The following is a 26,863-nucleotide window of genomic DNA, read 5'->3' on the forward strand; positions in this document are numbered from 1 at the left end:
CCACTTGTTTCTGCTAATTTTCCGCTATTTTTTCTCCTCATTTTCCTCTAGATTACAGTACCTATAGCCAAGCTGCAGCGCAGCAGGGGTAAGTCAGTCTTTTATAACCATATTTTGTCTGTGATTAATATTTTTAGAGTATGGAGCCTTCTGTAATTGTAGAGGATGTGGTGGTATTTGAATGTTCTCTATTATATAAAGTTATTGTATTTAATTCTTTTGCAGCTACAGTGCTTACACTGCCCAGCCCACTCAAGGATATGCACAGACCACCCAGGTAATCTTTAAGATAATTATGTGTAGCTGCACCTCCAAGTAAAATGCTGCTCTCAGTCATCCAGTAAAACAAATGAGTAATGTGTTTGTAATAGTAAAATACCCAGGCATTTTAAACTTCCACAGTTGGAGTACGAAGGACTCCATTCTGCCATCATAAATGAAACCATTCAAAAGCTGCTAATTGGCTCTCTATAACTTTGTGGTATGATTTCTCAAGTTAGGTGCCTTGTTCCATGCTTGGTCCTTCTTCATTATGTTTAAATTTAGTGTATTTATTCATCATAGCAATTCTGCAAAGGAAAATGATGCTATGGCCATTGTAGTGTGTAGATATTAAGTAACTTGCCAGTGGTTGCACTAAGTTAAGTGGTGGGTTACCTCTAAAAACTGGCTACCTAGCCAAAGAGCTCCTAAGCTCTTTCCAGTAAAGAGTCTGTTAAAAAGCCTATGCCAATAGATTCTAGAAATTAGCCTTCTAGTGTTCTCAAGATCATGTTGAATTCTGAAATGATCCATGCCATAAAATGGATACTAATAACTGCCATGGAAACATGTTCCAGGACAGGCAGAGTGTGATGTCTCTGGTAGATCCTACATAACTGGTCATTTAAACAAACATAGAGAATGATCATGCCAATATCTGAAAGAACAGCTCATTCCTTGCCTGATTTTAAGTGTCATTGATGTCTACATTCAAAAGAGAGTACTTCTGGTTCACTTTCTTTTGAAGTGGTGTAATAGTTTTAAAGCCTTTGTGTCAGGCTGAAAATCTGGTTTTAAATTTCTTCTGACAGATTTTAGTCCTCCTCATTGCTTTCTCTCTGTTCATTTTGTCGTCTTAGCATTTGTTTCCAATCACTACAACTGTGCTACGCCAAGTGCTGGCAGTTAATACACCTGTGCCCTTATTGCTCTTCCCTTGAGAGTGTCTTGTTAATCTCATGTATGGTTAACTGAGTTTTTGCCTGATTATCTTTTTTTTCCCCCTTTGAGAAGCTGTGAATGACATTGCCTACTTATCTAATGAACTTTTTTGTAGCTAACTTTACCATAATATGAGTGAATTAGGTAAGGGATAACAAACATTCGTGATATTATGATTATTTGTCTGGTTTTTTTTTTTAATCTTCTAGAAAGCAATAATTTTGATTTTGGTTCTCCAGTTTAGAAACTTAAGACATCAGTCCATTTTACTGCTAACAATTTAGAAACTTAGACATCAGTTCATTTGATTGCTAAATACAAAAGTTGATATATGAAATTCTTGCGTTCATTTTTTTTGGAGCAGGCATATGGGCAACAAAGCTATGGAACCTATGGACAGCCCACTGATGTTAGCTATACCCAGGCTCAGACCACTGCAACTTACGGGCAGACCGCCTATGCAACTTCTTATGGACAGCCTCCCACTGGTAAGGCCTGCCTTGGAGAGATTTTTGGGTCGTATTGGCTAGGGCATTGGCTAAGAAGCTTGTTAGTCATACTTTCAGATGTATATTCTGGTCCATACCTTGCCATCTGGGGAATCCTTTATTATTAGGAAGAGGTATTTTTTTTTTCTTCCCTTCCCTTATAGTCTTCAGAGATCTCTGATACAATGTGGGTGGGATAAATTCTAAGAGAGAGAAGAACTTTTTGTTTAATACAGTATATAAATAATCTCACAACAAAATGGAGACTATGTAAAAGATTGTGCTAATGCTAAATACTGAATAAGAATGAGCCTTCTTAAATTGAGCTGCTAAAAAATCAAACTGGTTTTCACATGTTTGCTTCATCTGATAGTGTACCCTCTACTTTTTGTTTTGTGCTTTCCACAGTAGAAGGGACCAGTACAGGTTTGACTATCCTGCTCATTCTTGCATGGGAAATGCTTTCCATCTTGTCTAACCCTGTAATGTTAACCCTTTAGGTGTTTTCATTTGTTTAATCCCCCCAAACTTTCTAACATCACACACAGCAAGGTGCTAATGAAAAACTGCTTCAGGTGCCATTTGCAGATCCATGTACTATTCTTTATATGATTTTGGGAAAGGTTTTCTTATTTAATATTACTTTGTTTCAAGCCTTAATAATAGTTGTTTACCTTCCCAAGGGTATTTCAGATGATTTCTCCCCAGCTGATTTTCCCCTGTTCCCTGAAGGATAGATTGCATGATCAGATATATTTAGAGGAGCAGACTGCCACCCTGCATGTATCATGTTTGTCTATTGGTTGGTTTCTAGTCCAGACACATTTTATTTTGTTTTAAGTGTTATGAATTATTTTAATCCATGGTATGTCTTGAATATATATGACAGCATTCCAAGAAACTAAAAAATAAACCATTCTAAGAATTAGAAGAAATTGTATTCTGATACTGAGGTTGGGTGGGATACATGAAAAATCTGTGGTAATTTTTTTTGTGTTTAGTGCTGTGAAATGTTTCAGGCTCTCTACCTTCCCTTTTACTATTGCTATTGTAAAAGACTGTTTAATAAAGTCCTAAAGGTGTCGGAGCTCTTACTTTCAAACTATCTTTGGTTCTCCAAATTATATATAGTCTAGTTAAGGGGAAAACCCTATCTGTAATTTATCTCATTGAGTACCAGTGTCCTGATTTTCATGTGAGGTACTTTGTAACCCATCTAGGGTGTTTCTAGAGTAGGATGGGAAATGTATATCTAAACTTTCTGGTGGTGGTAATTACAGCTGTGGGAAGAGCTGGAACTAAAATTGCGCAGTTTGGATTTTTCGGCATAGAATTTTGAAATTGTGAGATAAACTTCATGTATTAAAGCTATTACTTTTTTAAAAACAAGTATGATGTGAACATGTGGCTTAGATCTAGCCTTTGGAATCCTTAGATCATTTTACTGGGATGCAGTGGAGTGATTTATAAGCAAAGTAATGGTTCTCTAGAGTCATGTATCATATTGTCATTGGTTGAGAAAGCTCCATCATGATTGTGGGCCTGAAAAGTACAGGTCAGTCTAACATAGAGACTAGTAGCTCTGATGAGCTAGATTGTACTTAAGACTATTTGTATAGAATTCACAGGGCCGGGCGCGGTGGCTCACGCCTGTAATCCCAGCACTTTGGGAGGCCGAGGCGGGTGGATCACAAGGTCAAGAGATTGAGACCATCCTGGTCAACAAGGTGAAACCCCATCTCTACTAAAAATACAAAAATTAGCTGGGCATGGTGGTGCTTGCCTGTAGTCCCAGTTACTCGGGAGGCTGAGGCAGGAGAATCGCTTGAACCTGGGAGGCGGAGGCTGCAGTGAGCCGAGACCGCGCCACTGTACTCCAGCCTGGGCAACAGAGTGAGACTATCTCCAAAAAAAAAAAAATCAACTGGATAATCATTGGAGGGAATAGATTAAAATACACTGTTCTCGTCTAGGATTTTTTTTTTTTTTTTTTTAAGAGAGAGAGTCTTGCTGTTGCCCAGGCAGAAGTGCAGTGGCACAGTCTCGGCTCACTGCAACCTCCACCTCCCAGGTTCAAGCGATTCTTCTGCCTCACCCTCCCGAGTAGCTGGGATTACAGGCATTCACTACCATGCCCAGCTAATTTTTGTGTTTTAGTAGAGATGGGGTTTCACCCTGTTGGCCAGGCTGGTCTCGAACTTCTAACCTGAAATGATTCATCTGTCTTGGCCTCCCAAAGTGCTGGGATTACAGGCATGAGCTACCGCACCCAACCTCTTCTAGGATTTTTAAAAATTAAACTTTAGAAGAAAGCTATATAAACGTCAGTTCAGTGGAATTCTTAAAAACTTTTTTACTGTTGAACAAAAATTTTGGTTGGTCTGTATAATGTTTCTTACCACCTTTTTCCTTCAAGTTGTCAACACATAGTAGGTGTGTTTTCTTTTTTTTTTTTTGCCATTGGTCTTTTTTTGGTCATTAAATCATTTTGCTTTGTTGGTTTTTGTTCATCTTGCTTGGCTGCTTTTGTGGGTACTACAGATTAATTAAAAGATTATTTGTTAACCCAGTGTCTCTTGCTATAATCCTTAGCATGACAAGGCCCTAACTGTTGCTGTATAGTTTTATAACATGAGTTATTGCCCCAATCACTTGGAGTTTTTTGTTTTTTTTTAGTTGCCCTCTTTGTAAGTCTTACAGATTCTCGTGTAGCGGGGAGTAATCTGTGTACAAACAGTAGGGTAGATGGTATGAGATTTTAGTTAAATTTAAATAAATGAATGCCTTACATGGTTGACCTTAGGACTCTGCCAAAAAAAAAAAAAAATTATTAGTTCAGATGAACACACCAACTCAAAAACTTTTATTGCTTGGGACTTCCTGTTTTCTGAAACTATGTATACTTTCATATACATTTTAACCCAGCAGTTTTGACAGGGAAATTACTGTCTCTGTGTATAATTAAATTCAGAATTTCCTTTCGGTATTTGAGGTGGAGAAGAAAGAGTGTTTTCCTCTGTGCTACAAAAGATGGTTGTACAAAAAGAAGCTGATAATTGTTTTTGGCCAGTATGTGAGGGCACTTTAAAGCCCTAAATCTTAACTAAAATGAGCAGTCTTGATTCAGTATTTATTTTAAATATGAAAACTTTATTGTGAGATATTAGTGAGATTTACACTTTTTGTGTGTGATGGATATAAATGCTGGTATTTAGACCAAACTTTTTTTTTTTTAATAGGGTCTCTCTGTATTGCCTAGGCTGGATCTTGGCTTACTGCAGCCTTGACCTCCCAGCCTTAAGCAGTCCTCCCACCTCAGCCTCCCAAGTAACTGGGACTAAAGGCTCACACCACCATACCCAGCTAATTTTGTTTATGTTTTGTAGAGGCAAGGTCTGTGTTGCCCAGTATGGTCTCTAACTCCTGAAGTCAAGCAGTCCTCCCACCTTAGCCTCCCAGAGTATAAATCATAGCTTTTTAGTGCATGGCTTAATTGTGCCCATTAACCATGAGAAAGAAGAGCCCAGCACAGGGAATGATTGTAACACCTCTTACAGGAAAGGGACTCTAGTTAGGAACTGCAGACTTTAGGGGTTTTGGTCATGCTTCACACCCACGTCCCAAGGGAAAGGCATGGGTCCTGCCTCATCTGGCAGAGGCAGGAGCTAGGGAGAGAATACGTCTTGCTTTGCAGCATACCTGTGAGAGAGCAGGTCTTTTCTGATACCTGGTTAGTGAAATACTGAAGGGGAAGGGGAACTCTAGGGTTTACCTCCAGTAATGCTGAGCAGGAAAAGGCCCTTTTGCTTGTGGTAGGTAAGTAAGAGAGGAATGGAGCTGAGTAACTTGATAACCAGGCAGGAATCTCATTTATGATGTGAAAACATTAGCTTTTAAGTATTTGTTTGGAGCAGTATCGAAATTTAATTTTAAATAATTTACCAAAAAAAAGTTAAGATAAACTGTGTTAAGCAACTATAATTTATAGTATATCTTTATTATTGGTGTGCTCAAGTAATTTCTAGTTTCTTTAAGCTTGTGCTTCCCATGATGTAGTGCTTGGGACCAAAGTAAAGTGATTAAATTAATTACTGCCCAAATTACAGGTTTTAGTGCTAGAACTAGTACCTGGGTCATTATTTTATAATTATTTTAAAATGCTATGTCATTTCCCTTTTACCTTTTCTTCTGGGATATTTTATTCCTGCTTGAGAGTATTTTGGGGTATGTAAGTTTGTTTAGAAACTTACTAAGAAGGCCAGCTAGCAAAATAAGTACAGACTTGGCAAAAGCAGACTTACTTCCTATTCAAGAGGAGGCAGAAGGAACCCCGTTTTCTGTAGCATGACATGTCATTTCTGTTAGGTGTGGGTTTAGAGCAAATGAGATAGTTGCTTTACCAAAAACTAGGTACATTCAGAGAACTTAGGCTTTAAATACTAGTTTGTTGCTACTCTGGCTGAAGGGGGTGTATTTAAAGGGATTCAATATCATGGTGGTTTTAAGTAAGTGGTTTATAAATTGTTCTGATAATAAATACCTAGGCAGATATCTGAGGGGGCCTGAAATCTGATGCAGCTCTCCTTTGTTCTAGGTTATACTACTCCAACTGCCCCCCAGTACAGCCAGCCTGTCCAGGGGTATGGCACTGGTGCTTATGATACCACCACTGCTACAGTCACCACCACCCAGGCCTCCTACGCAGCTCAGTCTGCTTATGGCACTCAGCCTGCTTATCCAGCCTATGGGCAGCAGCCAGCAGCCACTGCACCTACAAGGTAAGGCCACAGTCCGTTTAATGTGTCAGTCTCACGTTGGAGGAAAAGAGAGCAACTATGTTCACTTAGGAGAATCTATGATTTGAGCCTGGCCAAGATGGTGAAACCCTATCTCTACTCTACTAAAAAAATACAAAAATTAGCTGGGCATGGTGGCATGCGCCTGTAATCCCAGCTACTTGGGAAGCTGAGGCGAGGAATTGCTTGAACCTGGGAGGCAGAGGTTGCAGTGAGCCAAGGCATGCCACTGTACTCCAGTCTGGGTGACAGAGCAAGACTCTGTCACCAAAAAAAAAAAAATCTGTAATTTAGTTCCTTTTTAATGGTTGAAAAGCTTTCACATACTCTCAGATACTCACTGTTGTTAAAGTCATTACAGTAACTGATATGCTAGAACATACCACACAAGTATTCTGCATTTAACAGTGAAATTGGCTGGGTGTGGTGGCTCACGCCTCTAATCCTAGCACTTTAGGAGGCCAAGGCAGGTGGATCATTTGAGGTCAGGAGTTCAAAACCAGCCTGGCCAACATGGTGAAACCCCGTCTCTACTAAAAATACAAAAATGAGCTGGACGTAGTGGCGCATGCCTATGATCCCAGCTACTGGGGAGGATGAGGCAGGAGAATCGATTGAACCTGGGAGACAGAGGTTTCAGTGAGCCAAGGTGGTGCCACTGTACTCCAGCCTGGGCAACAGAGCAAGACTCGTCTCAAAAAATAAAGTGAAATGGTGCCATCCCAGGGCCAAAATGAGGAATGGCACTGAAGAGTTGTCTGGTTTCAGAATGACCCTTTGGGGTAGGAGAAGGCTGTTGTTTTTAAACCTAGAAGAAAATTATTTGCGTGTGTGTGTTTTTCTTCACAATAGCATAACTGATACATTTGTACTTTGGTGTTTTGTCTTTGGTTTCATTGACTCTGTAAATGGGTAAGTCCTTTCTCTTTGGGAAAAACGTGGTAGTTCACATGGACAGGAGGGGAAGGAGAGCATCATGTGAGTCAAGAAATGGTCGTATGACCTAATTGTCTGGAAAGGGCATAACCATATCCAAGAAATCAAACATTACTGCCTCAGCTTAAGCAGTTGATTACATTATATAGAGGCTTGATAATCTAAATACTACAGGCAAATAAAAATTCTCAATTGGGTACCCTGCTATAGGGTGAACAGAACTCATACCCCATGACTGGTTAGCAGGTAAACAGTATTAATTATTACTTAACAGATTTTAGTTCTTTGCTTTAGACAATCACTTAGGTGGCTTCTGTACCCAGTCTTCAAGGTACATTGAATTCTGGTTTGAAAGAAGACATTTTAGGGGATAAAATCAATTTCTAACCTAGACTTATCTGCTCTAGAGGGAAGAAACGAGCTCTGACACTCTTGAAATTACTTCTAAAATGCGCAGTGAGTAATCAGAGCCACTTGGTAGGCAGCCTTTGCAGTAGTTACGTTAAACTAACTAAAAATACTCTGTTGTCCAGGCTGGAGTGCAGTAGGCTCATTCCTGGAAGGGGCTCATTCCTGGAAGGGCCTCCTTCAGAGTGTTATCAGATATAAGTCCCATTTGATACTAGATGCAACAGCATATCCAAGCCATATCTGGAGGGTTTTATATATGAATTGGGTTTTGATAAGGCATCCTTTTTTTTCAGTCGTTACCACTTTATAATAGCTGTCTATCTTGTAATCATTGGCAGCTATTCCTTTTCCCCACTGGAAAGAGGGGCGTGGGACCCATTTCGGCTCGGGAGAACTTAGTACTTTACATCCTCTCTTGTCTTCCTGGTTTTCTTGTTTGTTTTTGTTTGTTTTCTGAGATGGAGTCTTGCTCTGTTCAGGCTGGAGTGCAATGGTGAGTATGCCCGCCTCCCAGGTTCAAGCAATTCTTTTGCTTATTTAACAGGGATATTTACTTCCAGGTTCATCCAAGCAGGGTTTTGGCAGGGGTCTCTTTGCCTTACTCTGGTGTTTCCATTACAGAAACTTTAAGCCAAAGTTGGATTAATTTTTGGCAGCCCAGTTTAGGAAATGTTTTTTCTGGTTTGTTGGTTGGTTTTTTGTTTTGTTTTGTTTTGTTTTTTGAGACGGAGTTTGCTCTTGTGGCCCAGGCTGGAGTGCAATGGCACAATCTCGGCTCTCTGCAACCTCTTCCTCCAGGGTTCAAGTGATTCTCCTGCCTCAGCCTCCTAAGTAGCTGGGATTACAGGTACCTGCCACCACACCCGGCTAATTTTTTGTATTTCTAGTAGAGACGGAGTTTTCACTTCGTTGGCCAGGATGGTCTCGAACTCCTGACATCAGGCAATCCAACTGCCTTGGCCTCCCAAAGTGCTAGGATTACAGGTGTGAGCCACTGCCCCTGGCAGTTTGTTTTTTGAGATGGTGTCTCTCTGTCGCCCAGGCTGTGCAATTTTCACCCCAGCAATCCTCCCATCTCAGCCTCCCAAGTAGCTGAGACCACAGGCATGTAACACCATACCTGGCTAATTTTTTTCTATTTCTGTAGAGGTGGGGTCTCCCTGTATTGCCCAGGCTAGTCTCAAACTCCTGGGCTCAAGCCATTCTCCTGCCTTCGCCTCCCAAAGTGCTGGGATTACAGGTGTGAGCCACCATGCTTGGCCTAGTCTGTTTTTAATAAATGAGAAACATAAACCCACAAATTCTCTAAATATATGATGCCATGGACTTACGTAAATGTTACTCTAACCTAAAACGTAATTACATTATTGTTAGTTTCTTGTCTTCAGCCATCCTCTTAGAAAAAGCATGTATTTCCTAACAGATTACTTCTCCCAGATCACCTAAACTGGTAGCACACAATATCGAAATGCTCTTTTATAGCTCTTACTGTGATGAATGGAGATATTGATGTCTCTTCTATGGATACGATTGATTCTCCCCCTTCCTTAGCGTTGTTTTCCACAAATATAGTGGGACTGACACTGGGTTTGGTAGTTTACTTTAGGATTGTATTTATTTCCAAGCTTAATCGTAACATTGCTTATTGCTCATAGATGTGTAGCATTCTTTGTGTTTGGCAGACCACAAAAAAAGGTCACTTTTTGATTTTATTTTTTATTTCTCTTCTTAGACCGCAGGATGGTAATAAGCCCACTGAGACTAGTCAACCTCAATCTAGCACAGGAGGTTATAACCAGCCCAGCCTAGGATATGGACAGAGTAACTACAGTTATCCCCAGGTACCTGGGAGCTACCCTATGCAGCCAGTCACCGCACCTCCATCCTACCCTCCTACCAGGTCAGTCTACTTTTTGTGGTAAGTAACAAAACAGTTTCTTTCAGGTTGTTGACCAGCTTGCTTTGACGTCTTTAGGTAAGGTATATTATTTTGACTGTCCCAGTGATAAGTGGTCTGACCATACTTAGTTACATTAAAGCCTCAGTTCTAGGTTCCTATAGTGTTGCCTGGCAGCTAATAACTATTCTCTCTAAATACAGACAAACATTTTTTACTACTCTTTTAAGTTCTTCCTTTAAGGTTCTTCCTTTTGCTGTTTTTGGTTAACTTGGATGAGAAGCAGAAGTATATGAAAGCATGTAAACAGAACCATAAGAGCCATCTTCTCCAATGCAGTTAGGATAAATAAAGTACAGGGCATTATAATTCACCTTAATCATTTTGTATTTTACCTCATGCATAAAGGTTAATTCAGGCACTAACATTTTAATGTTTGGAGCAAGTCTTTTTATTTAATTAATTAATTAATTAATTAATTTTGAGATGGAATCTCGTTCTGTTGCCAGGCTGGAGTGCCGTGGCGTGATCTCGGCTCACAGCAACCTCCGTTTCCCAGGTTTAAGCAGTTCTCTTGCCTCAGCCTCTGAGTAGCTGGTACTACAGGCACATACCACCACACCCAGCTAATTTTTGTATTTTTAGTAGAGATGGGCTTCACCATGTTGGCCAGGCTGGCCTCAGGATCCTGACCTCAGGTGATCTGCCCACCTTGGCCTCCCAGAGTGCTGGGATTACAGGTATGAGCCACCACGCCTGGCTCATTTATTTATTTATTTTTAGACAAGGTCTTTCTCTGTTGACCAGGCTGGAGTGCAGTTCACAGTTACAGCTCACTGTAGCCTCAACGTCACGGTCTCAAGCAGTCCTCTCACCTCAGTCTCCCAAGTAGCTGGACCTACAGGTGTGTGCCACCACTCCCAGCTAATTCTTTTTTTTTTTTTTTTTTTTTTAAGAGATAGGGTTTCGCTCTGTTGCTTGCCCAGGCTGGTCTTGAACTTTTGGGCTCAAGCAGTTCACCTGCTTCAGCCTCCCAAAGTAGTGAATGGGACTACAGACAAGAGCACCTGTCCCATTTTGGTGGGTTTTTTTTTAGTAGCAACAAGGTTTCTTGGCCGGGCTGGTCTTGAACTTCTGACCTCGTGAGCCACCACACCCAGCTGGTTTTTTTAAAGTAGAGGAAGAACTGCAAGTTTTCCTTTCTGAGACAGTCTCACTCTGTCACTCAGGCTGGAATGCAGTGGCATGATCTCCATTCACTGCAACTTCTGCCTCCCAGAGATTCTTATGCCTCAGCCTCATGAGTAGCTGGGACTACAGGCACATGGCTCCACGCCTGACTAATTTTTGGTTTTGTTTTGTTGTTTTGAGACAGAGTTTCACTCTTACTGGCCAGGCTGGAGTGAAATGGCACAATCTCAGCTTACTGCAACTGCTGCCTCCCAGGTTCAAGTGATTCCCCTGCTTCAGCCTCCCAAGTAGCTGGGATTACAAGTGCTAGTAGAGACAGGGTTTCACCATGTTGGCCAGGCTGGTCTCCAACTCCTGGCCTCATGTGATCCTCCCACCTTGGCCTCCGAAAGTGCTGGGATTATGGGGTTACAAGCATGAATCACCATGCCTGGTCTGTAAGTTTTCTTAAACCATGTTTAATTAGATGTGGGTTTTCAAATTGTTTGAATTGTTCCCTGAAACTTACTTTTGCTACAAGTAGCAGGGTTTTTTTTTGCACTTATTCCTTTTTTTTTCTTTCTGAAACAGACACGAAACAGGTTTAGGAACAAGTAGAATTGACTGGGTTTTTCTCCATACAGCTTGGAGCAAAAGTGGACAGGGCTTACAACTCTTCTTCCACAGAGCAGGTTCGTACCTACTGTGTTGAGAGCAGTTAATCTGGCAAGTTGGATAGGTACACAGTGAGAGACTATTGAATTCATAAAGCTGTGGTGAGGGATGTGGTATGTTAGAAGCTTAGTTTATTTATGTTTGGAGACAGAGTCTTGCTCTGGTTGAGGCTGGGCTACAGTGACACAGTCATAACTCACTGTAGCCTTGAACTTCCTGACCTAGTTTAATCAGACTTAAAAATACATGTTCTTACTGTTTCTCATCATGATTTGTCAAGCTTAATACCAGTTTGGTTTTTTTTTGTTTGTTTTTGTTTTGTTTTGAGACGGAATTTCGCTCTTGTTGCCCAAGCTGGAGTACAGTGGCATGATCTCATCTCACCGCAACCTCCACCTCCTGTGTTCCAGCAGTTCTCCTGCCTCAGCCTCCAGAGTAGCTGGGTTTATAGGCATGTTTTGTGTTTTTAGTAGAGAGGAAGTTTCTCTTTGTTGGTCAGGCTGGTCTCAAACTCCCAACCTCAGATGATTCACCCACCTCAGCCTCCCAAAGTGCTAGGATTACAGGCATGGGCCACTGCGCCCAGCCTAATTTTATTATTATTATTATTATATATATTTTTTTGAGACAGAGTCTTGCTGTCACCCAGGCTGGAGTGCAGTGGTGCAATCTCGTCTTACTGCAACTCTGCATCCCAGGTTTAAACAAATCACTTGCCTCAGCTTCCCGAGTAGCTGGGACTTACAGGCACATGCCACCATACCCAGCTAATTTTTGCATTTTTTAGTAGAGATAGGGTTTGACCATGTTGGCCAGGCTGGTCTCAAACTCCTAACCTCAGGTGATCCACCCATCTCTGCCTCCCAAAGTGTTGGGATTACAGGCGTGAGCCACTGTTCTTTTCACGTTTTATTTTTGTGAAAGAATGTATCTGATTAGTTTCTCTCATGTAATTGACATAACAATTTAAATATTTATCTTTCATACAGTACCTTCATTCTGAAGTTTCCTTATCTATTCTTTATTAATACTTAGATTTTATACTCAGGTATATCTGAAAGATTGAAAGTAGCAAAAACAGATCTTCAAGAGAAAAACTACTATTTTTGTGTTTGATACCCTTATCCCTTCAGGATTGTTAACTCTAGATCATTGGCAGGCAGGCTTGGAACTAAATGCCTCACTTCACTTTCTCTACATTTTCTCAGTCCCCATTTCACTCGGTCAGCCTTCCCCAAGTGCATTAATACAGGAAGTATCTAAACTCCCATATTTGCCTTGAATATAGTTGAAAATGACATTGTTTTAAATGGTAGTAGAGATTAAGAGGAAACTCTTTAAGGGTTGTACAGATGGTTGTTATAATGATTCCCCTTCTCATTTAAAGTTTTATTGTTCTGAATACAAAAATATTTGCTGATTTGAAATTCAAATTGTTGATGTGTAGAAAGTAACTGCTGTTTTATGGATGTCTGTGTCACATGCTGTGAATGTCTCTTTTATTTAGGGGATTTGAAATAACAAGCCGCCTCTCCTTTCTAAAAATCTTTTTTTTTTTCTTTCTTTCTTTCAGCTATTCCTCTACACAGCCTACTAGTTATGATCAAAGCAGTTACTCTCAGCAGAACACCTATGGGCAACCGAGCAGCTATGGACAGCAGAGTAGCTATGGTCAACAAAGCAGCTATGGGCAGCAGCCTCCCACTAGTTACCCACCCCAGACTGGATCCTACAGCCAGGCTCCAAGTCAATATAGCCAACAGAGCAGCAGCTACGGGCAGCAGAGTGAGTTGCTAAGAGAGAAAACCAAATAAGAATGATTATGTTTGGAGTTTTTTGTGGATTTTTCTGGTTTTGGTTTTGTTTTTGTTTTTGAGATGGAGTTTCACTCTTGGCACCAAGGTTGGAGTGCAGTGCTACCTCTGCCTCCTGGTTTAAGTGATTTTCCCGCCTCGGCCTCCTGAGTAGCTGGGATTATAGGTGCCCACCAGCACGCCCAGTGAATTTTTGTATTTTTTGGTAGAGATAGGGTTTCACCATGTTGGTCAGGCTGGTTTTGACCTCTTGACCTCAGGTGATCTGCCTGCCTCAGCCTCCCATAGTGTTGGGATTATAGTCATGAGCCACTGCGCCCAGCCATATTTGGAGTTTTTGAACAGGGGGATACTGTAACATAGTTTACTTTTGGAATCCAGGATGCATCTTTAGGGCATGACATTCTGACAGCTAGAGTAAAGATTTCAGTGCTTTTTTCCAATTTAATTGTTTTTAGTATGCCTTGCCAAAAAAGAAAAGAGATAACTGTAATTGATCAGAAAAAAATGTTTTAGACTGTTAGCCCTGCTGTCTTTGGGGAGGTTGTATGCAGTGAGTAATTCCAACATTGTCTTTGGCCTCCCTGTCAGTCATTAATGTAAAGTGAGCAGGCAGCTATTGCAGGCTACTACGATTTTGATAGTCAAGTAAAAGCTGTTTTTTGGTTGCTGTTTTTTTTATATCCATTAGTGTGGGGGAAAAGGCCAGGCACGGTGGCTCACACCTGTAATCCCAGCACTTGATGGGAGGCCAAGGTGGAAGAATCACTTGAGGCCAGGAGTTTGAGACCAGCCTGGGCAACACAGTGAGACACCTTGTCTTTTTTAAAATAAATAAATATTTTTTAAAAAAGGGAAAGGGGAAAAATACTCTCAGAGAATATTTACAGTTCTTTTGTGTGGAGAGACGTAACCAAAAACATAAAATTATTTTCAGAATTTAGTTTGTGCCAGGATTGCTGCTCTTTTTAAATTACATTCCATCTATGGGGATATCTTAACAACTGAAAGCAGTAGTGTGTTGCTTTATGGAGCTCAGCCCCTAGCAGTATGCTAAATCTCTGAGAAACCTGGCTCTGTTTTCATTTCTTGAGTATAGTTCAAAAGAAGCTGCTTTTGGAGACATCTTAGGATACAGAACCCTATAAACTATATGTTACCCAGAGGGCTTTTCTTACTATATAAGGTTACTTCAGCCATTGATGAACCGGCAGTTTTCATTGAACTTAAAAGAGCCTGCCATTTAAGGGGTGCTTTATCATGATGTAAAGAAGATGGCGCCTTAGTTAGTGCCTTGCAATTGAGGGTTTTGTGGTTCCAGGAGAAAGTACATCAGGGGCCAGGCACAGTGGCTCACGCCTGTAATCCCAGCACTTTGGGAGGCCGAGGCGGGTGGATCACGAGGTCAAGAGATCGAGACTATCCTGGTCAACATGGTGAAACCTCGTCTCTACTAAAATTACAAAAAATAAGCTGGGAATGGTGGTGCGTGCCTGTAATTCCAGCTACTCAGGAGGCTGAGGCAGGAGAATTGCCTGAACCCAGGAGGCGGAGGTTGCGGTGAGCCGAGATCGCGCCATTGCACTCCAGCCTGGGTAACAAGAGCGAAACTCCGTCTCAAAAAAAAAAAAAAAGAAAGTACATCAGGCAGTGGTGTAAATGCTGGTTCCTGGCTTACAGATGTGACTCTTTCCTCAGGTTCATTCCGACAGGACCACCCCAGTAGCATGGGTGTTTATGGGCAGGAGTCTGGAGGATTTTCCGGACCAGGAGAGAACCGGAGCATGAGTGGCCCTGATAACCGGGGCAGGGGAAGAGGGGGATTTGATCGTGGAGGCATGAGCAGAGGTGGGCGGGGAGGAGGACGCGGTGGAATGGGGTAAGAGCAAACCTTTTCTCCTTTTACCTAATTTTGTTTCATCCATAGGATTTTCAATGGAAAGAAGGGACTGAAAGACATAAATTAATTTCTGCATTTCCATGGACAATCTGTTGAGCTCAAGCGATCTTCTAAAACATGGAAATGTCATCTTTGTGGCATTATTAAGTGGCAGTTTATTTTCTTTCCCTGCCAGTATACTTTGTTGGGTCGGGGAGAACAAAGAATGGTTTTGAAACCAGAGCTTTCAGTTCCCTTCATGGTTTCCAGAGGTGAGAAGCCTCTGTGGGTAATAGATTTGGGATGGAACACACACAACCCTTCTAATGACCCTGAGTTTTTGACTAATTGCCTTTAAGTGATTGTGTTGAAATACCTGGTGTATATACTGCAGAAAAGGAATGCAGCTATTTTCCACAATGTTTGTCCCCAATTTCTGTTTGTACTCAGAATTGTTGAACATAATAATGAAGATCTTGGTTCCATAATCCTTAAACTATAGCCTGAGGTGCACCTGATACATAGAGTTTGGATGGAACACAGAAAAATCCAATAGCATTTTGCAGAGTAATGTATGTAATTACAGGCTTACTTCCTACTGGAGATTTTGAAAGTCTAAATCGGTTTGACCATTTTGATTGATGGCACAATCTGGTTTAGAAAACTTTGTTTAGATCAATGACATAACCCTGCTGCCTCTGCCTGCCCTTCCCCTCCCTTCTCCCGTTCCCTTTTCCCTATCTGGTGTCTGTACTTTGATGAAGGTGAGCTGTATTGGTGGTTAACATAATCCAGAAGGCTTAGTTCTGTGTGTGTTCTGTCCCTAATAAACTAGTTTAAAAAAAAAAAGTTATGCAGAATGTTAGATATTTACATTTGGTATGCCACTATTCTAGGAAAAATTAAATAGCTTTTCTTTTTTAAATAGAATGAACTTCAAAATTAAGTAAAGACCTTTAACTTTGATACTAGCACGTACTCCTCACACTCAGAGATACTGTTTTGCGTATTCTGCATAACTTTAAGAAAGTCTTTAGTGAAATCTTTATTGGAAGAAAGTCATTTGATAACATGCAAAAATTAATTAATGATTTGGTATAAAGTAAAATCTTATGATTTGGAAAATATTCTATTATAAAGGTTTCACTTCTTTTTGGATGTTTTAAAATAGACATAGACACTTGAAAGTACTATCATCACGTCTCAAATCACCTAGAATTCCTAGTATTTTTAAATTGCTAAAACAATTTCAAGTTTATTTAAATATTCCAGAAGATACAATCCTAGTAATTGTGCTAGACTTTGCTAGTAGAGGGGGCCCCTCTTTCCGTATGAGAAGCCTCTCTCAGAGCTGTAGAAGAGACCATGGCTTTCCCCATAGGTTTTTCAGCAGACTGTGAAGTAGTCTGTCGGATCCTGTGGGGATAGAACAGGGGCATTTCCCTCGTCCCCTCTTTTTATTGTGGTGTGGTGATGGTTTTCAGTGTCTTCTACAGGTAAGGCACTCAATGTTGTTAACATGCCCTTTTTCATTGCCTCAGTATTTTGATATTTTCATTGGCTGTTAAACGTGGAAACTTTTTAACATGCTTTGTCGCATTTATATGCTACAGGTTACAAAGTGAGAGCCTTGTATACACTTCAGTACTTAAAAAGTACCCGTACTCAGTACTCAGCCGGCAGCATAATGAAAAGTGGGACTAGACACGGTGTCCATATGGAGAGGAAAAATATACATAGAATATTTTTAACAAAATGTATTCATTGTATAAATGGAATCCTTCTGTAACTTTGGTAACTGCATACTTGTTGTTTGGTAATGAACCAGAGGAGGTATAATACTCTAGAATTGTGTAACATTAAAGTGTAAACTTTTGTGTTTAAAGAGAGAGAACATTTTATGGTGTGTACTTATAAAAGGAAACAAAGCTGCATGCAACAGCTTGAAATTGTATATTCAGGTATTAAAGGTGCAATACTGGTTAGAAAAAACTCAGGGCCTCCCACTGGGGAGCTGCCTTTTTTTAATTCTAAAGAAAACAAAGTCTAACCCAAAAAGTCCAATTCATATTTCCCCTTCCCCTCTTAAAAATAAGTAATTTTACATGGCTGTAGTCATTATTCTAACTGATATGTCTATAAAGTTGCACCCCCAGTCCGTTGAGCCTTGGTATTTGTTGTAAATTCTCCTTTCACAGCGATTGTTAAATCTATTAGTGCCCTGAGATGTATGGCTTTATGCTGAAGATTGGCTGGATGCGTCCTCTGATGTGTGTTGTAGGAATTTAATGTGGTTGTTTCCTGCTTTATTTTACTGTGACTTGTTAGGAATCCCGGGGCTTCATTTGGCTCTCCTTTGGGAGAGGTTGAGGGTGCACCTTTATGAACATGGAAAGGTTTATCACAGCAGTTAACCCCCACTTGCTCCTCCCCTCTATACCAAGCTCTTCCGGTTTTTCACCTGATGGGGTGGGTGTTTGGGATCTGTTTTTTCTTCCTAATTTGCCAAGTATTGCACTATTAATACCAGCCCCCGAAATGAAAGGAACCAATCACACTGGTGTGTACAATCAGACAAGCAAGGTTGTATATTGAGGAGATTTGAGCAAGCTGCCCTGAAGAAAGGCATAGTGACAAGATGAGAGAGATGCATTGTTTGGAGATGTGTTTAGCCAGTGCCCTTCTTCCCCAAGAGCCCCCCCAAGGCTCAGAGCGGTACTGGCTTTTAAAGGGAAAGGCCTTCATTTCTTCGTTTATCCCCCCAGCAGCGCTGGAGAGCGAGGTGGCTTCAATAAGCCTGGTGGTAAGTTTTTGAGTATTACCATAGATAGTGTTTAAAAAAAATGAAGTCAGTTTTTAGAAAACTATAATTTTTTTATTAGTTTCATAAGCGGTTTAAAAATGATCTATACAAAAGAGACTAATGGGTACTGCCGGCATTGTCTTAGGGGTAATAAGGTTAACCTATGGTTACAAAACAAAGGGTAACTTGAAGTATTGAGTAACTGCTTCTGTAATATGGGGGAGAATAAATTTTTAAATTTGGTTTATTTGGAGGAAAAATTTTGACTTAAATTTAACACTGATTTGGCACATAAGCATTGAGAGTGTATTTGGTTAATGGTTTAGAAGAAAAACAGCAAAGAAAAAAGCAAACCCTAGCAAACCTTTCACAAACGTTAAAGAGGCACTGCTCCATTTTAGCAGTGCGGGTCATTTTGAATTTAATGAATCCCCATCAAATGGTGGTATAGTAGATAGCTATGTGTGTTTGTAAGGTTTGTAGCTTGCAAGACGTGCACTAATAATATTTTATATGATCTTTCCTGGTTGGCAGGACCCATGGACGAAGGACCAGATCTTGATCTAGGTAATTTTGAATTCTTGAACTTAATACTGTGCTTTATAAATTAATGATAGCAGAGGTAAATGCATGCTTAGAGTTCAGCAGCCTGATAGACCAGTGTGATTTTCTTGCTGTCAAGGACAGTTTGGGGTATCCTTTATTGTGAGCATCTACTCATACTTGCCTTAAGCAAAGTAAACCAAAAGTTCCATAGCATTCTTAGTACTTTTGGTAGTTTTCTTAGATTTATGATGAATACCCTTGGGCAGTAGTGACCAGGTAATTAAGAAACCCCTGTAGATACATGATAATAACTCCTTCTATCTTGTTTTCTCTGGAAGGCCCACCTGTAGATCCAGATGAAGATTCTGACAACAGTGCAATTTATGTACAAGGATTAAATGATAATGTGACTCTAGATGATCTGGCAGACTTCTTTAAGCAGTGTGGGGTTGTTAAGGTCAGTAAAAGCATAACCAGGTCATCTGGCAGAACTTCAAACCACAGAGCATTTTAAAGAGATTGAATTGATGTTGAGAGTTGTTTTTTAAGGTTGTTTTTGCCTGACTTTTTTCTGGATATCTTACGGTTTGTTCCTTAAAGAAAAAAAAAAAAGCCTTTATCTCCCCCCACCGAGATTTGAGACAGAGTTTCACTCTTGTTGCCCAGGCTGGAGTGCGATGGCACCATCTCGACTCATTGTAACCTGTGCTTCCCAGGTTCAAGCAATTCTCCTGCCTCAGCCTCCCAAGTAGCTGGGATTACAGGCCTGCACCGCCACATCTGGCTAATTTTGTCTTTTTAGTAGAGATGGGGTATCACCATGTTGGTCAGGCTGGTCTTGAACTCCTGATTTCAGGTGATCTGCCCAGCTTGGCATCCCCAAAGTGCTGGGATTACAAGCATGAGCCACCATACCACGCCTTCTCTTCCCAACCCCTGGGGACAGAGTCTTGCTCAGCCTCAGCCTCGCAGGTTGAAGCGATTCTCCCGCCTCAGCCTCCCAAAGTGTTGGAATTACAAGCGTGAGCCACTGCGCCCAACCTCAAATTATTGTGTCTTTATGCTAATTCTTAATAGCTAGTAGTGCATATTATTCTTCAGGGATTTTGACTTTTTCAGCTGTTGCTCTTCTGTATAGATTTTTGAGTCAGTTTATGAACCTTATAAACTTCAAAACCTTAAAACTCCCAATTGGATATTTACTGAATCTCTGAAGCAATTTTAGGAGAATTGGCATTTTTGTAATACTGAATAATCTTTTTTCCCCATAAAAATTTTATATCTCCATTTATTATTTATTTTACTTCGAGACAGAGTCTCACTCTGTCACTCAGGCTGGAGTGCAGTGGCGCAATCTCGGCCCTCTGTAATCTCTGCCTCCCAGGTCTTCTTGCCTTATCTTCCCAAGTAACTGGAATTATAGGTGCCTACCACCATGCCTGCCTAATTTTTGTTATTTTTAGTAGAGACGTGGTTTCACCAGATTGGCCAGGCTGGTCTTGAAATTCTTACCTCAAGTTAACCACCCACCACCACTGCCTCCCAAAGTGCTGGGATTACAGGTGTGAGTCACCATGCGCAGCCTATTTAGTCTACAATAAAGACTATCAATTTTCTTAAAGGTCTTGCAGATTTTCTTAGTTTTACTTCTAGGTTTTGTTTATTTTCAAGTTGCTATGGTTAAAGGTCTTTGTTAAATGACACTGGTTGTTAACAGTTGTATAGAAATACATTTGATTTGGCCAGGTGCAGTGGCTCATGCCTGTAATACCAGCATTTGGGAGACCAAGGTGGGCAGATCACCTGAGGTCAGAAGTTCGAGACCAGCCTGGTCAACATGGAGAAACCCCATCTCTACTAAAAATACAAAATTAGTCTCGTGTGGTGGCGCATGCCTGTGATCCCAGCTACTTGGAAGCCTGAGGCAGGAGAATCGCTTGAACCCAGGATGCAGAGGTTGCAGTGAGCTTAGATCGCCCCATTGCACTCGAACCTGGGCTGCAAGAGAAAACTCTGTCTCAAAAAAAAAAAAAAATACAGTTGATTTTGGTATTTTAGTAAATCTTCCATAAGGAGATTAATCCCTACTTGTAGGTATGTGTGTGCACAGATACCACACACACCCCAAACATAAAATGCTTATCCTGGTTAATAAAGTAGTATTTACCATCAAATTTTTGAAAATAAAGATGTTAAAATACATTCCCAGGCTGGGTACATTGGCTCACAGGTGTAATCCCAGCACTTTGGTAAGCTATGGCAGGAGGATCCCAAGGATTGCTTGAAGCCAAGGAGTTTTGAGACCACCCCAGAAAACAGAGACCCTCTCTCACACACAAAAGCATTTCCACATTATTCATACCACAATTTTGCTTTATTTCCTTTTCTTTAAGTCAGAGGCATCCAGACATATATCCTGTTATAATTTTTTAAGCCCTATAAATAGATTGCTCAAGTGTTACTGGATATATAAACAATTACAGACTAAATGGATCGTGTGCATATTTAATGCAAAAAAGTACACATGATAGATTATTGCACAAGGTGGCTCCTTGTGCAGTAATTCAAGTCAACCACATCTGATATTCAGCTGAAAAACTTTCTAACTGGAGGAAGTAGTGGCTGTGTTAGACTAGCCAGCAATCCCTGTAGTTCACTAACAGCCTGTACACTGTACTTGATGGTTTAAGGGTAATTTTCTTTATGCCAGTCATGTGTTATGTGGTGGCATCAAAGCCTGACTACCCCTGTGAGGTAGCCGTGCTCACTAGGTACCTGTCTGGGCATAGAAAATGCTAGGGCGCCGAACAGGCACCAGGAGAAGATGGCTAAGGAAGGAATGGGGCCTATCCTGTTAGCTTACTTTGTAACATTAAGTCTACTTTGGTTTTTATGATAAAACACAGCAGGGTTAGAGAAGAAAATAAAATTCTGAAAAACTTAGAGAAACAGTGACATTCTAGTAATTTACTACATGTGAAAAATTGGTGCTTTTCCTGGATTTTGCCTAGATTTTTTTCTCCCAAGTAGTATATTCTAGTCATACCTAACTCTACTGTTCTGTGTCTAGATGAACAAGAGAACTGGGCAACCCATGATCCACATCTACCTAGACAAGGAAACAGGAAAGCCCAAAGGCGATGCCACAGTATCCTATGAAGACCCACCTACTGCCAAGGCTGCCGTGGAGTGGTTTGATGGTAGGATGTACTCATTGGCATTCTTCATCTCCCTGCCTATGGAGTATGGCCAGAGGGAGGAAATTGAGAACCATAGGAGCAAGACCTTCCATCTGTTCCGGGGGGGCGTGGATTGCCAATCTCCCTTCAGTAGTTCTAGGACCCAGTCATTGACCCTGGATTCAGATATTCCTTTATTTTCGGGCATTAGTATTACAAATCCACCTTGGTTAAAGTGGCAAACACTTCTCTAAGCACGGATTATCAGAAGATAGAGAAACCCTTCGAGAGGGTTTTAGGCCGGGCACGGTGGCTCATGCCTGTAATCCCAAGATTTTTGAGAGGCCGAGGCTGGTGGATCACAAAATCGGGAGTTCGATACCAGCCTGGCCAACATAATTAAACCCCGTCTCTACTAAAAATACAAAAATTAGCCAGGAGTGGTGGCACATACCTGTAGTCCCAGCTACTAGGAAAGCTGAGGCAGGAGAATTGCTTGACCTGGAGATGGAGGTTGCACTGAGCTAGATTGCACCACTGCACTCCAGCCTGGGCGACAGAGCGAGACGCCATCTCAAAAAAACATCTTGGCCAGCGTACATTTTGCGTATAGATAAATATATATATTTATATAAGGCCTTGACATTAATGCTGGGATGTCGCTTCTGACAAAACCAACTTGAAAGCGTTGAATGACTTGGCCAGGTCCAGCGGCTTGCACCTGTAATCCCAGCACTTCGGGGGGCCAGCGCAGGTGGATTGCTTGAGTCTGGGGGCTCAAGACCACCCTGGGCAACATGGCAAAACCCTGTCTCTACAAAAATTAGCTGTTCAGGAGGCTGAGGTAGGATCACTTGAGCCCGCGGAGTTTGAAGCTACAGTGAGCTGAGATCACACCACTGCACTCCAGCCTGGGCAACAAAGCAAGACCCTATGTCAAAGAAAGTGTCAAATAACAAGTCCTGGCTCTCTTTTCTTGGCCATGCAGTCAGCCCCCACTAGCTTAGTTTTCTCCTTACAGTAGACAGTGTTTTTTGCCTTTTTTTTTTTTCTGGACAGTCTTCCCCTGCAACCTCCGCCTCACAGGTTCAAATGAATCTTGTGCATCAGCCACTCATGTAGCTGGTAGACCACAGGCACGCATCGCCATACCCAGCTAACTTTTGTATTTTTAGTAGAGACAAGGTTTTGCCATGTTGGCCAGGCTGTAGAGAGGTTTTTAAGTATTATAAGTGTGGCCTTTTTTTGGCCAGATATGATGGCTCTTGCCTATAAGCCTACCATTTTAGGAGGCCAAGGCAGGAGGACTGCTTGAGCTAAGGAGTTCACCAGCCTGGGCAATATAATGAGACACTGCCTCTGCAAGAAATTTTATAAAATTAGCCAGGCATGGTGGTGCGTGCCTGTAGTCCCAGCTACTTGGGAGGATTGTTTGAGCCTGGGAGATTGAAGCTGCAGTGAGTTGTGCCACTGCACTCCAGCCCTGGCAACAGAGCGAGACTCACATCTCAAAAAATCCCTTTTCTGGCCTTGCCAGTAAAGATCTTAGAGAACAATGCAGGAGGGGCAGACCCGATTCGTCTGGGGGTCGTCATTTGATGTCGTGGAGTTGGTAAACAGCAAGTATAGGGGCATTAATTGATGTTTTGTTGTCTTGTTCCAGGTAAAGACTTTCAAGGGAGCAAACTTAAAGTCTCTCTTGCTCGGAAGAAGCCTCCAATGAACAGTATGCGGGGTGGTATGCCACCCCGTGAGGGCAGAGGGATGCCACCACCACTCCGTGGAGGTACTCTGTCTAAGCTTCTATGTTGCATTAAAAGGTTTTAAGTACACTTCATGCCCTTGAGAAACTTGATTACTAGAGTGAAGACGATCCCATTAGAAATACTAAAGTTGTATGTAGAGTTTGAGAGCTAACAGTGAATGTTGGTGGGAATAAAAGGAAGAGGCGAAGAACATGGGAAGCTGAGAGCCACTCTGCCTATCAACTCCAGGCTGCCCTTTGTTCTGCTTTGGTTGTGTCTGTATAGACATGCCTACCCCTACCCCTTACAGAATTGTGGGAGCTCAGCCAGGCATAGTGGCTCATGCCTGTAATCCCAGCACTTTGGGAGGCCAAGACAGGCAGATCACCTGAGGTCAGCAGTTCGAGACAAGACTGACCAACATGGTAAAATCCCATTTCTACTAAAAATACAAAAATTAGCCAGGTATGGGGCACATGCCTATAATCCCAACTACTTGGGAGGATGAGGCAGGAGAATTTCATGAACCCTGGAGGCGGATGTTGCATTGAGCTGAAATTGCACCACTACACTCCAGCCTGGGCGACAGAGCAAGACTCAGTCTCAAAAGAAAAAAGAATTGTAGGAGCTCTGTTTCTGTAGAGCACGGAACACGTTCCTCACAGGGAACGAACGGGCTGGGCTGATGCCTGAGCCACACGGAAATATACGGCACGGGTGATGGGGAAATGACAACACTGGTATCTGGGTTTACTTAGTGATTTTTATTTCCCATAGCAAATCTGGTGCTACAGAGAAATGACTTGCTGTTTCTTGTATTAGGTCCAGGAGGCCCAGGAGGTCCTGGGGGACCCATGGGTCGCATGGGAGGCCGTGGAGGAGATAGAGGAGGCTTCCCTCCCAGAGGACCCCGGGGTTCCCGAGGGAACCCCTCTGGAGGAGGAAACGTCCAGCACCGAGCTGGAGACTGGCAGTGTCCCAATCCGTATGTACTTGTCTTGGCAAATTGATATCCTTCGAGTGAAGCCACCCTTCCCGCACCCCATCCCCACTCTAGAGCGGATTGCTCTGTCCAGGGTAACAGAATGATGACCCTGATGGCTGGTTAGGGTCACCAACCAGCCATGCTCTGGATGCTTCAGAACCTTCTGAAGATAGATTTGACCTGTCCTGTGGGTGCACTGCTGCCTGAGGCTGTGCCTTAAAGCCTGGGTATACATAGATCCTCTTGATAGTGAGTGTGTACCTGTTCACACACCACCTTTCCTTGTTTATCTTCTTTAGTTCTTTTGGTGATTTCTGCTGTGATGTAATTGTATGCAGGGGTTGTGGAAACCAGAACTTCGCCTGGAGAACAGAGTGCAACCAGTGTAAGGCCCCAAAGCCTGAAGGCTTCCTCCCGCCACCCTTCCCGCCCCCGGGTAGGTGCAGGTTTCATGAGTGTCCCCTCAGCTTCCTGGTGCTAAACCTCTTTTCTTATGGGCTTGGTAAACTGCAGCTGCACTCTGCTTAAGAACCTTGGGTTGTCGTCATGTCATTTCTAAATTGTCAGCCAGATACTGACATTGAGTGAAATGTCTGGTTTGTTTCTGCCGTGAGAGAAGGAAGCAGAGCAGCTTCCGGTGTGTCCTCAGCATCTCTGCAGCCACCCACTGACTGCTGTCGCCCTGCTTTTCTCACCTCAGGTGGTGATCGTGGCAGAGGTGGCCCTGGTGGCATGCGGGGAGGAAGAGGTGGCCTCATGGATCGTGGTGGTCCCGGTGGAATGTTCAGAGGTGGCCGTGGAGGAGACAGAGGTGGCTTCCGTGGTGGCCGGGGCATGGACCGAGGTGGCTTTGGTGGAGGAAGACGAGGTGGCCCTGGGGGGCCCCCTGGACCTTTGATGGAACAGATGGGAGGAAGAAGAGGAGGACGTGGAGGACCTGGAAAAATGGATAAGTAAGTGCTGGTGAAAAGCATCTGCGGGCTGCCAGGCACAGTGAGAGGACAGCCCCTGCCAGCTTGGATGGAGCATGTCCCCATGGCGCTAGGAAGCTTGTGACAGTGCTCGGGAGGAGTCAGCAGGGGGCACCTGGGGCCTTGGGAAGGGCTTCCCCTTCCCATTCTAACCAAAGGGCCCACTTTGCCTTGCAGAGGCGAGCACCGTCAGGAGCGCAGAGATCGGCCCTATTAGATGCAGAGACCCCGCAGAGCTGCATTGACTACCAGATTTATTTTTTAAACCAGAAAATGTTTTAAATTTATAATTCCATATTTATAATGTTGGCGACAACATTATGATTATTCCTTGTCTGTACTTTAGTATTTTTCACCATTTGTGAAGAAACATTAAAACAAATTAAATGGTAGTGTGCGGAGTTTTTTTTTCCTTCTTTTAAAAATGGTTGTTGTTTAACTAAGACTTAACAATGGGAACCCCTTGTGAGCATGCTCAGTATCATTGTGGAGAACCAAGAGGGCCTCTAACTGTAACAATGTTCATGGTTGTGATGTTTTTTTTTTTAAATAAAATTCCAAATGTTTATAAACAGTCATCCTTCTCAGCCTCTGTTCCACAGTCACTGCATGTCTGCTGGGAACGTGCTCCCAACCAGGAGAGGGGTGCCTTCCACATAATAAACAGTTTGTTCAGGGGTGGTGTGACATGGAAACACAGCCTCTGTCCCTGACAGCCTCTCAAAAGACCCACTAGTGTCCAAAGGTTCAAGGAGAGATCCAGGTTAGGGAGGCACAGAAGACTTGCCATGGGATCAGAGGTGAGGAACTAGGAACATCTCAGGGGCTGCTGCCTCAGGCAAGGGACAGTCTTGCTCAGGTGGACTAGGATGGGCCCTCATTCCCAGCACTTCTGGACATGGATCACGCGCACCGCTCTTTGTCTGTACGTTAGTATTTTTCACCAGTGTCTCTCTAGTCATTTCCTGTGCTAATATGTATTTGATTCCCTGCATTTGAAAAACCCTCCCTTAACCTGCCATCATCCACCTCCCACCATCTAACCATCTTCCTGGCCCTTTCTACAGGGAGGTGCATGGACAGAGCCGTGTCCACCTCCTCCCTCTCTGGAACCCACTTGATTCTTTGCCTGCACTGAAACAATTGCTCTCAAGTCACCACCACCTCTAATGTTGGCAAATCAGTGGTCATTCCTTTTGTGTTCTCCATCTCTTTTTGCTTCCTTTTTCTCCTGTCCCTAAGTGCAGGAGGGCCCCAAGGCTAGCATGGGGTTCCCCTCAGCCCCCCACTGTCTTTCCTTCCACTGCTGTGGCTTTAGCCCTTTTTTCCTAGGGCCAACTTGGCTTGATTGCATGATGGGTGTAG

The 26,863-nt window shown here is 42.4% G+C and overlaps 1 protein-coding gene across 5 annotated transcripts in view; it reads left to right on the forward strand.

Moving 5' to 3' along the window:
- EWSR1 (EWS RNA binding protein 1) overlaps window positions 1-26,076 on the forward strand; it is a 29,958-nt gene extending 3,882 nt beyond the window's left edge. The window contains exons 2-18 of one of the 5 annotated variants that reach the window (XM_012464935.2): window positions 52-88; window positions 226-277; window positions 1,568-1,691; window positions 2,100-2,117; window positions 6,286-6,469; window positions 9,567-9,734; window positions 13,150-13,361; window positions 15,089-15,269; window positions 18,035-18,072; window positions 18,607-18,639; window positions 18,957-19,075; window positions 21,689-21,818; window positions 23,461-23,583; window positions 24,365-24,527; window positions 24,866-24,963; window positions 25,228-25,480; window positions 25,676-26,076. In XM_012464935.2, the coding sequence (XP_012320358.1) occupies window positions 52-88; window positions 226-277; window positions 1,568-1,691; window positions 2,100-2,117; window positions 6,286-6,469; window positions 9,567-9,734; window positions 13,150-13,361; window positions 15,089-15,269; window positions 18,035-18,072; window positions 18,607-18,639; window positions 18,957-19,075; window positions 21,689-21,818; window positions 23,461-23,583; window positions 24,365-24,527; window positions 24,866-24,963; window positions 25,228-25,480; window positions 25,676-25,715 (1,973 nt within the window). In that variant the 3' untranslated portion in view covers window positions 25,716-26,076. Of the gene's footprint in view, window positions 1-51; window positions 89-225; window positions 278-1,567; window positions 1,692-2,099; window positions 2,118-6,285; window positions 6,470-9,566; window positions 9,735-13,149; window positions 13,362-15,088; window positions 15,270-16,882; window positions 18,640-18,956; window positions 19,076-21,688; window positions 21,819-23,460; window positions 23,584-24,364; window positions 24,528-24,865; window positions 24,964-25,227; window positions 25,481-25,675 lie in introns of those variants that run through there. The other 4 variants (XM_012464936.2, XM_012464937.2, XM_012464938.2 and 1 more) reach the window with 4 other exon arrangements.
- Window positions 26,077-26,863: the final 787 nt, after the last annotated feature.

The sequence above is a fragment of the Aotus nancymaae genome, unplaced genomic scaffold (assembly GCF_030222135.1).
Source record: "Aotus nancymaae isolate 86718 unplaced genomic scaffold, 86718_ANA_hifiasm-v0.15.2.pri h1tg000076l, whole genome shotgun sequence".
Classification (NCBI taxonomy): Eukaryota; Metazoa; Chordata; class Mammalia; order Primates; family Aotidae; genus Aotus; species Aotus nancymaae.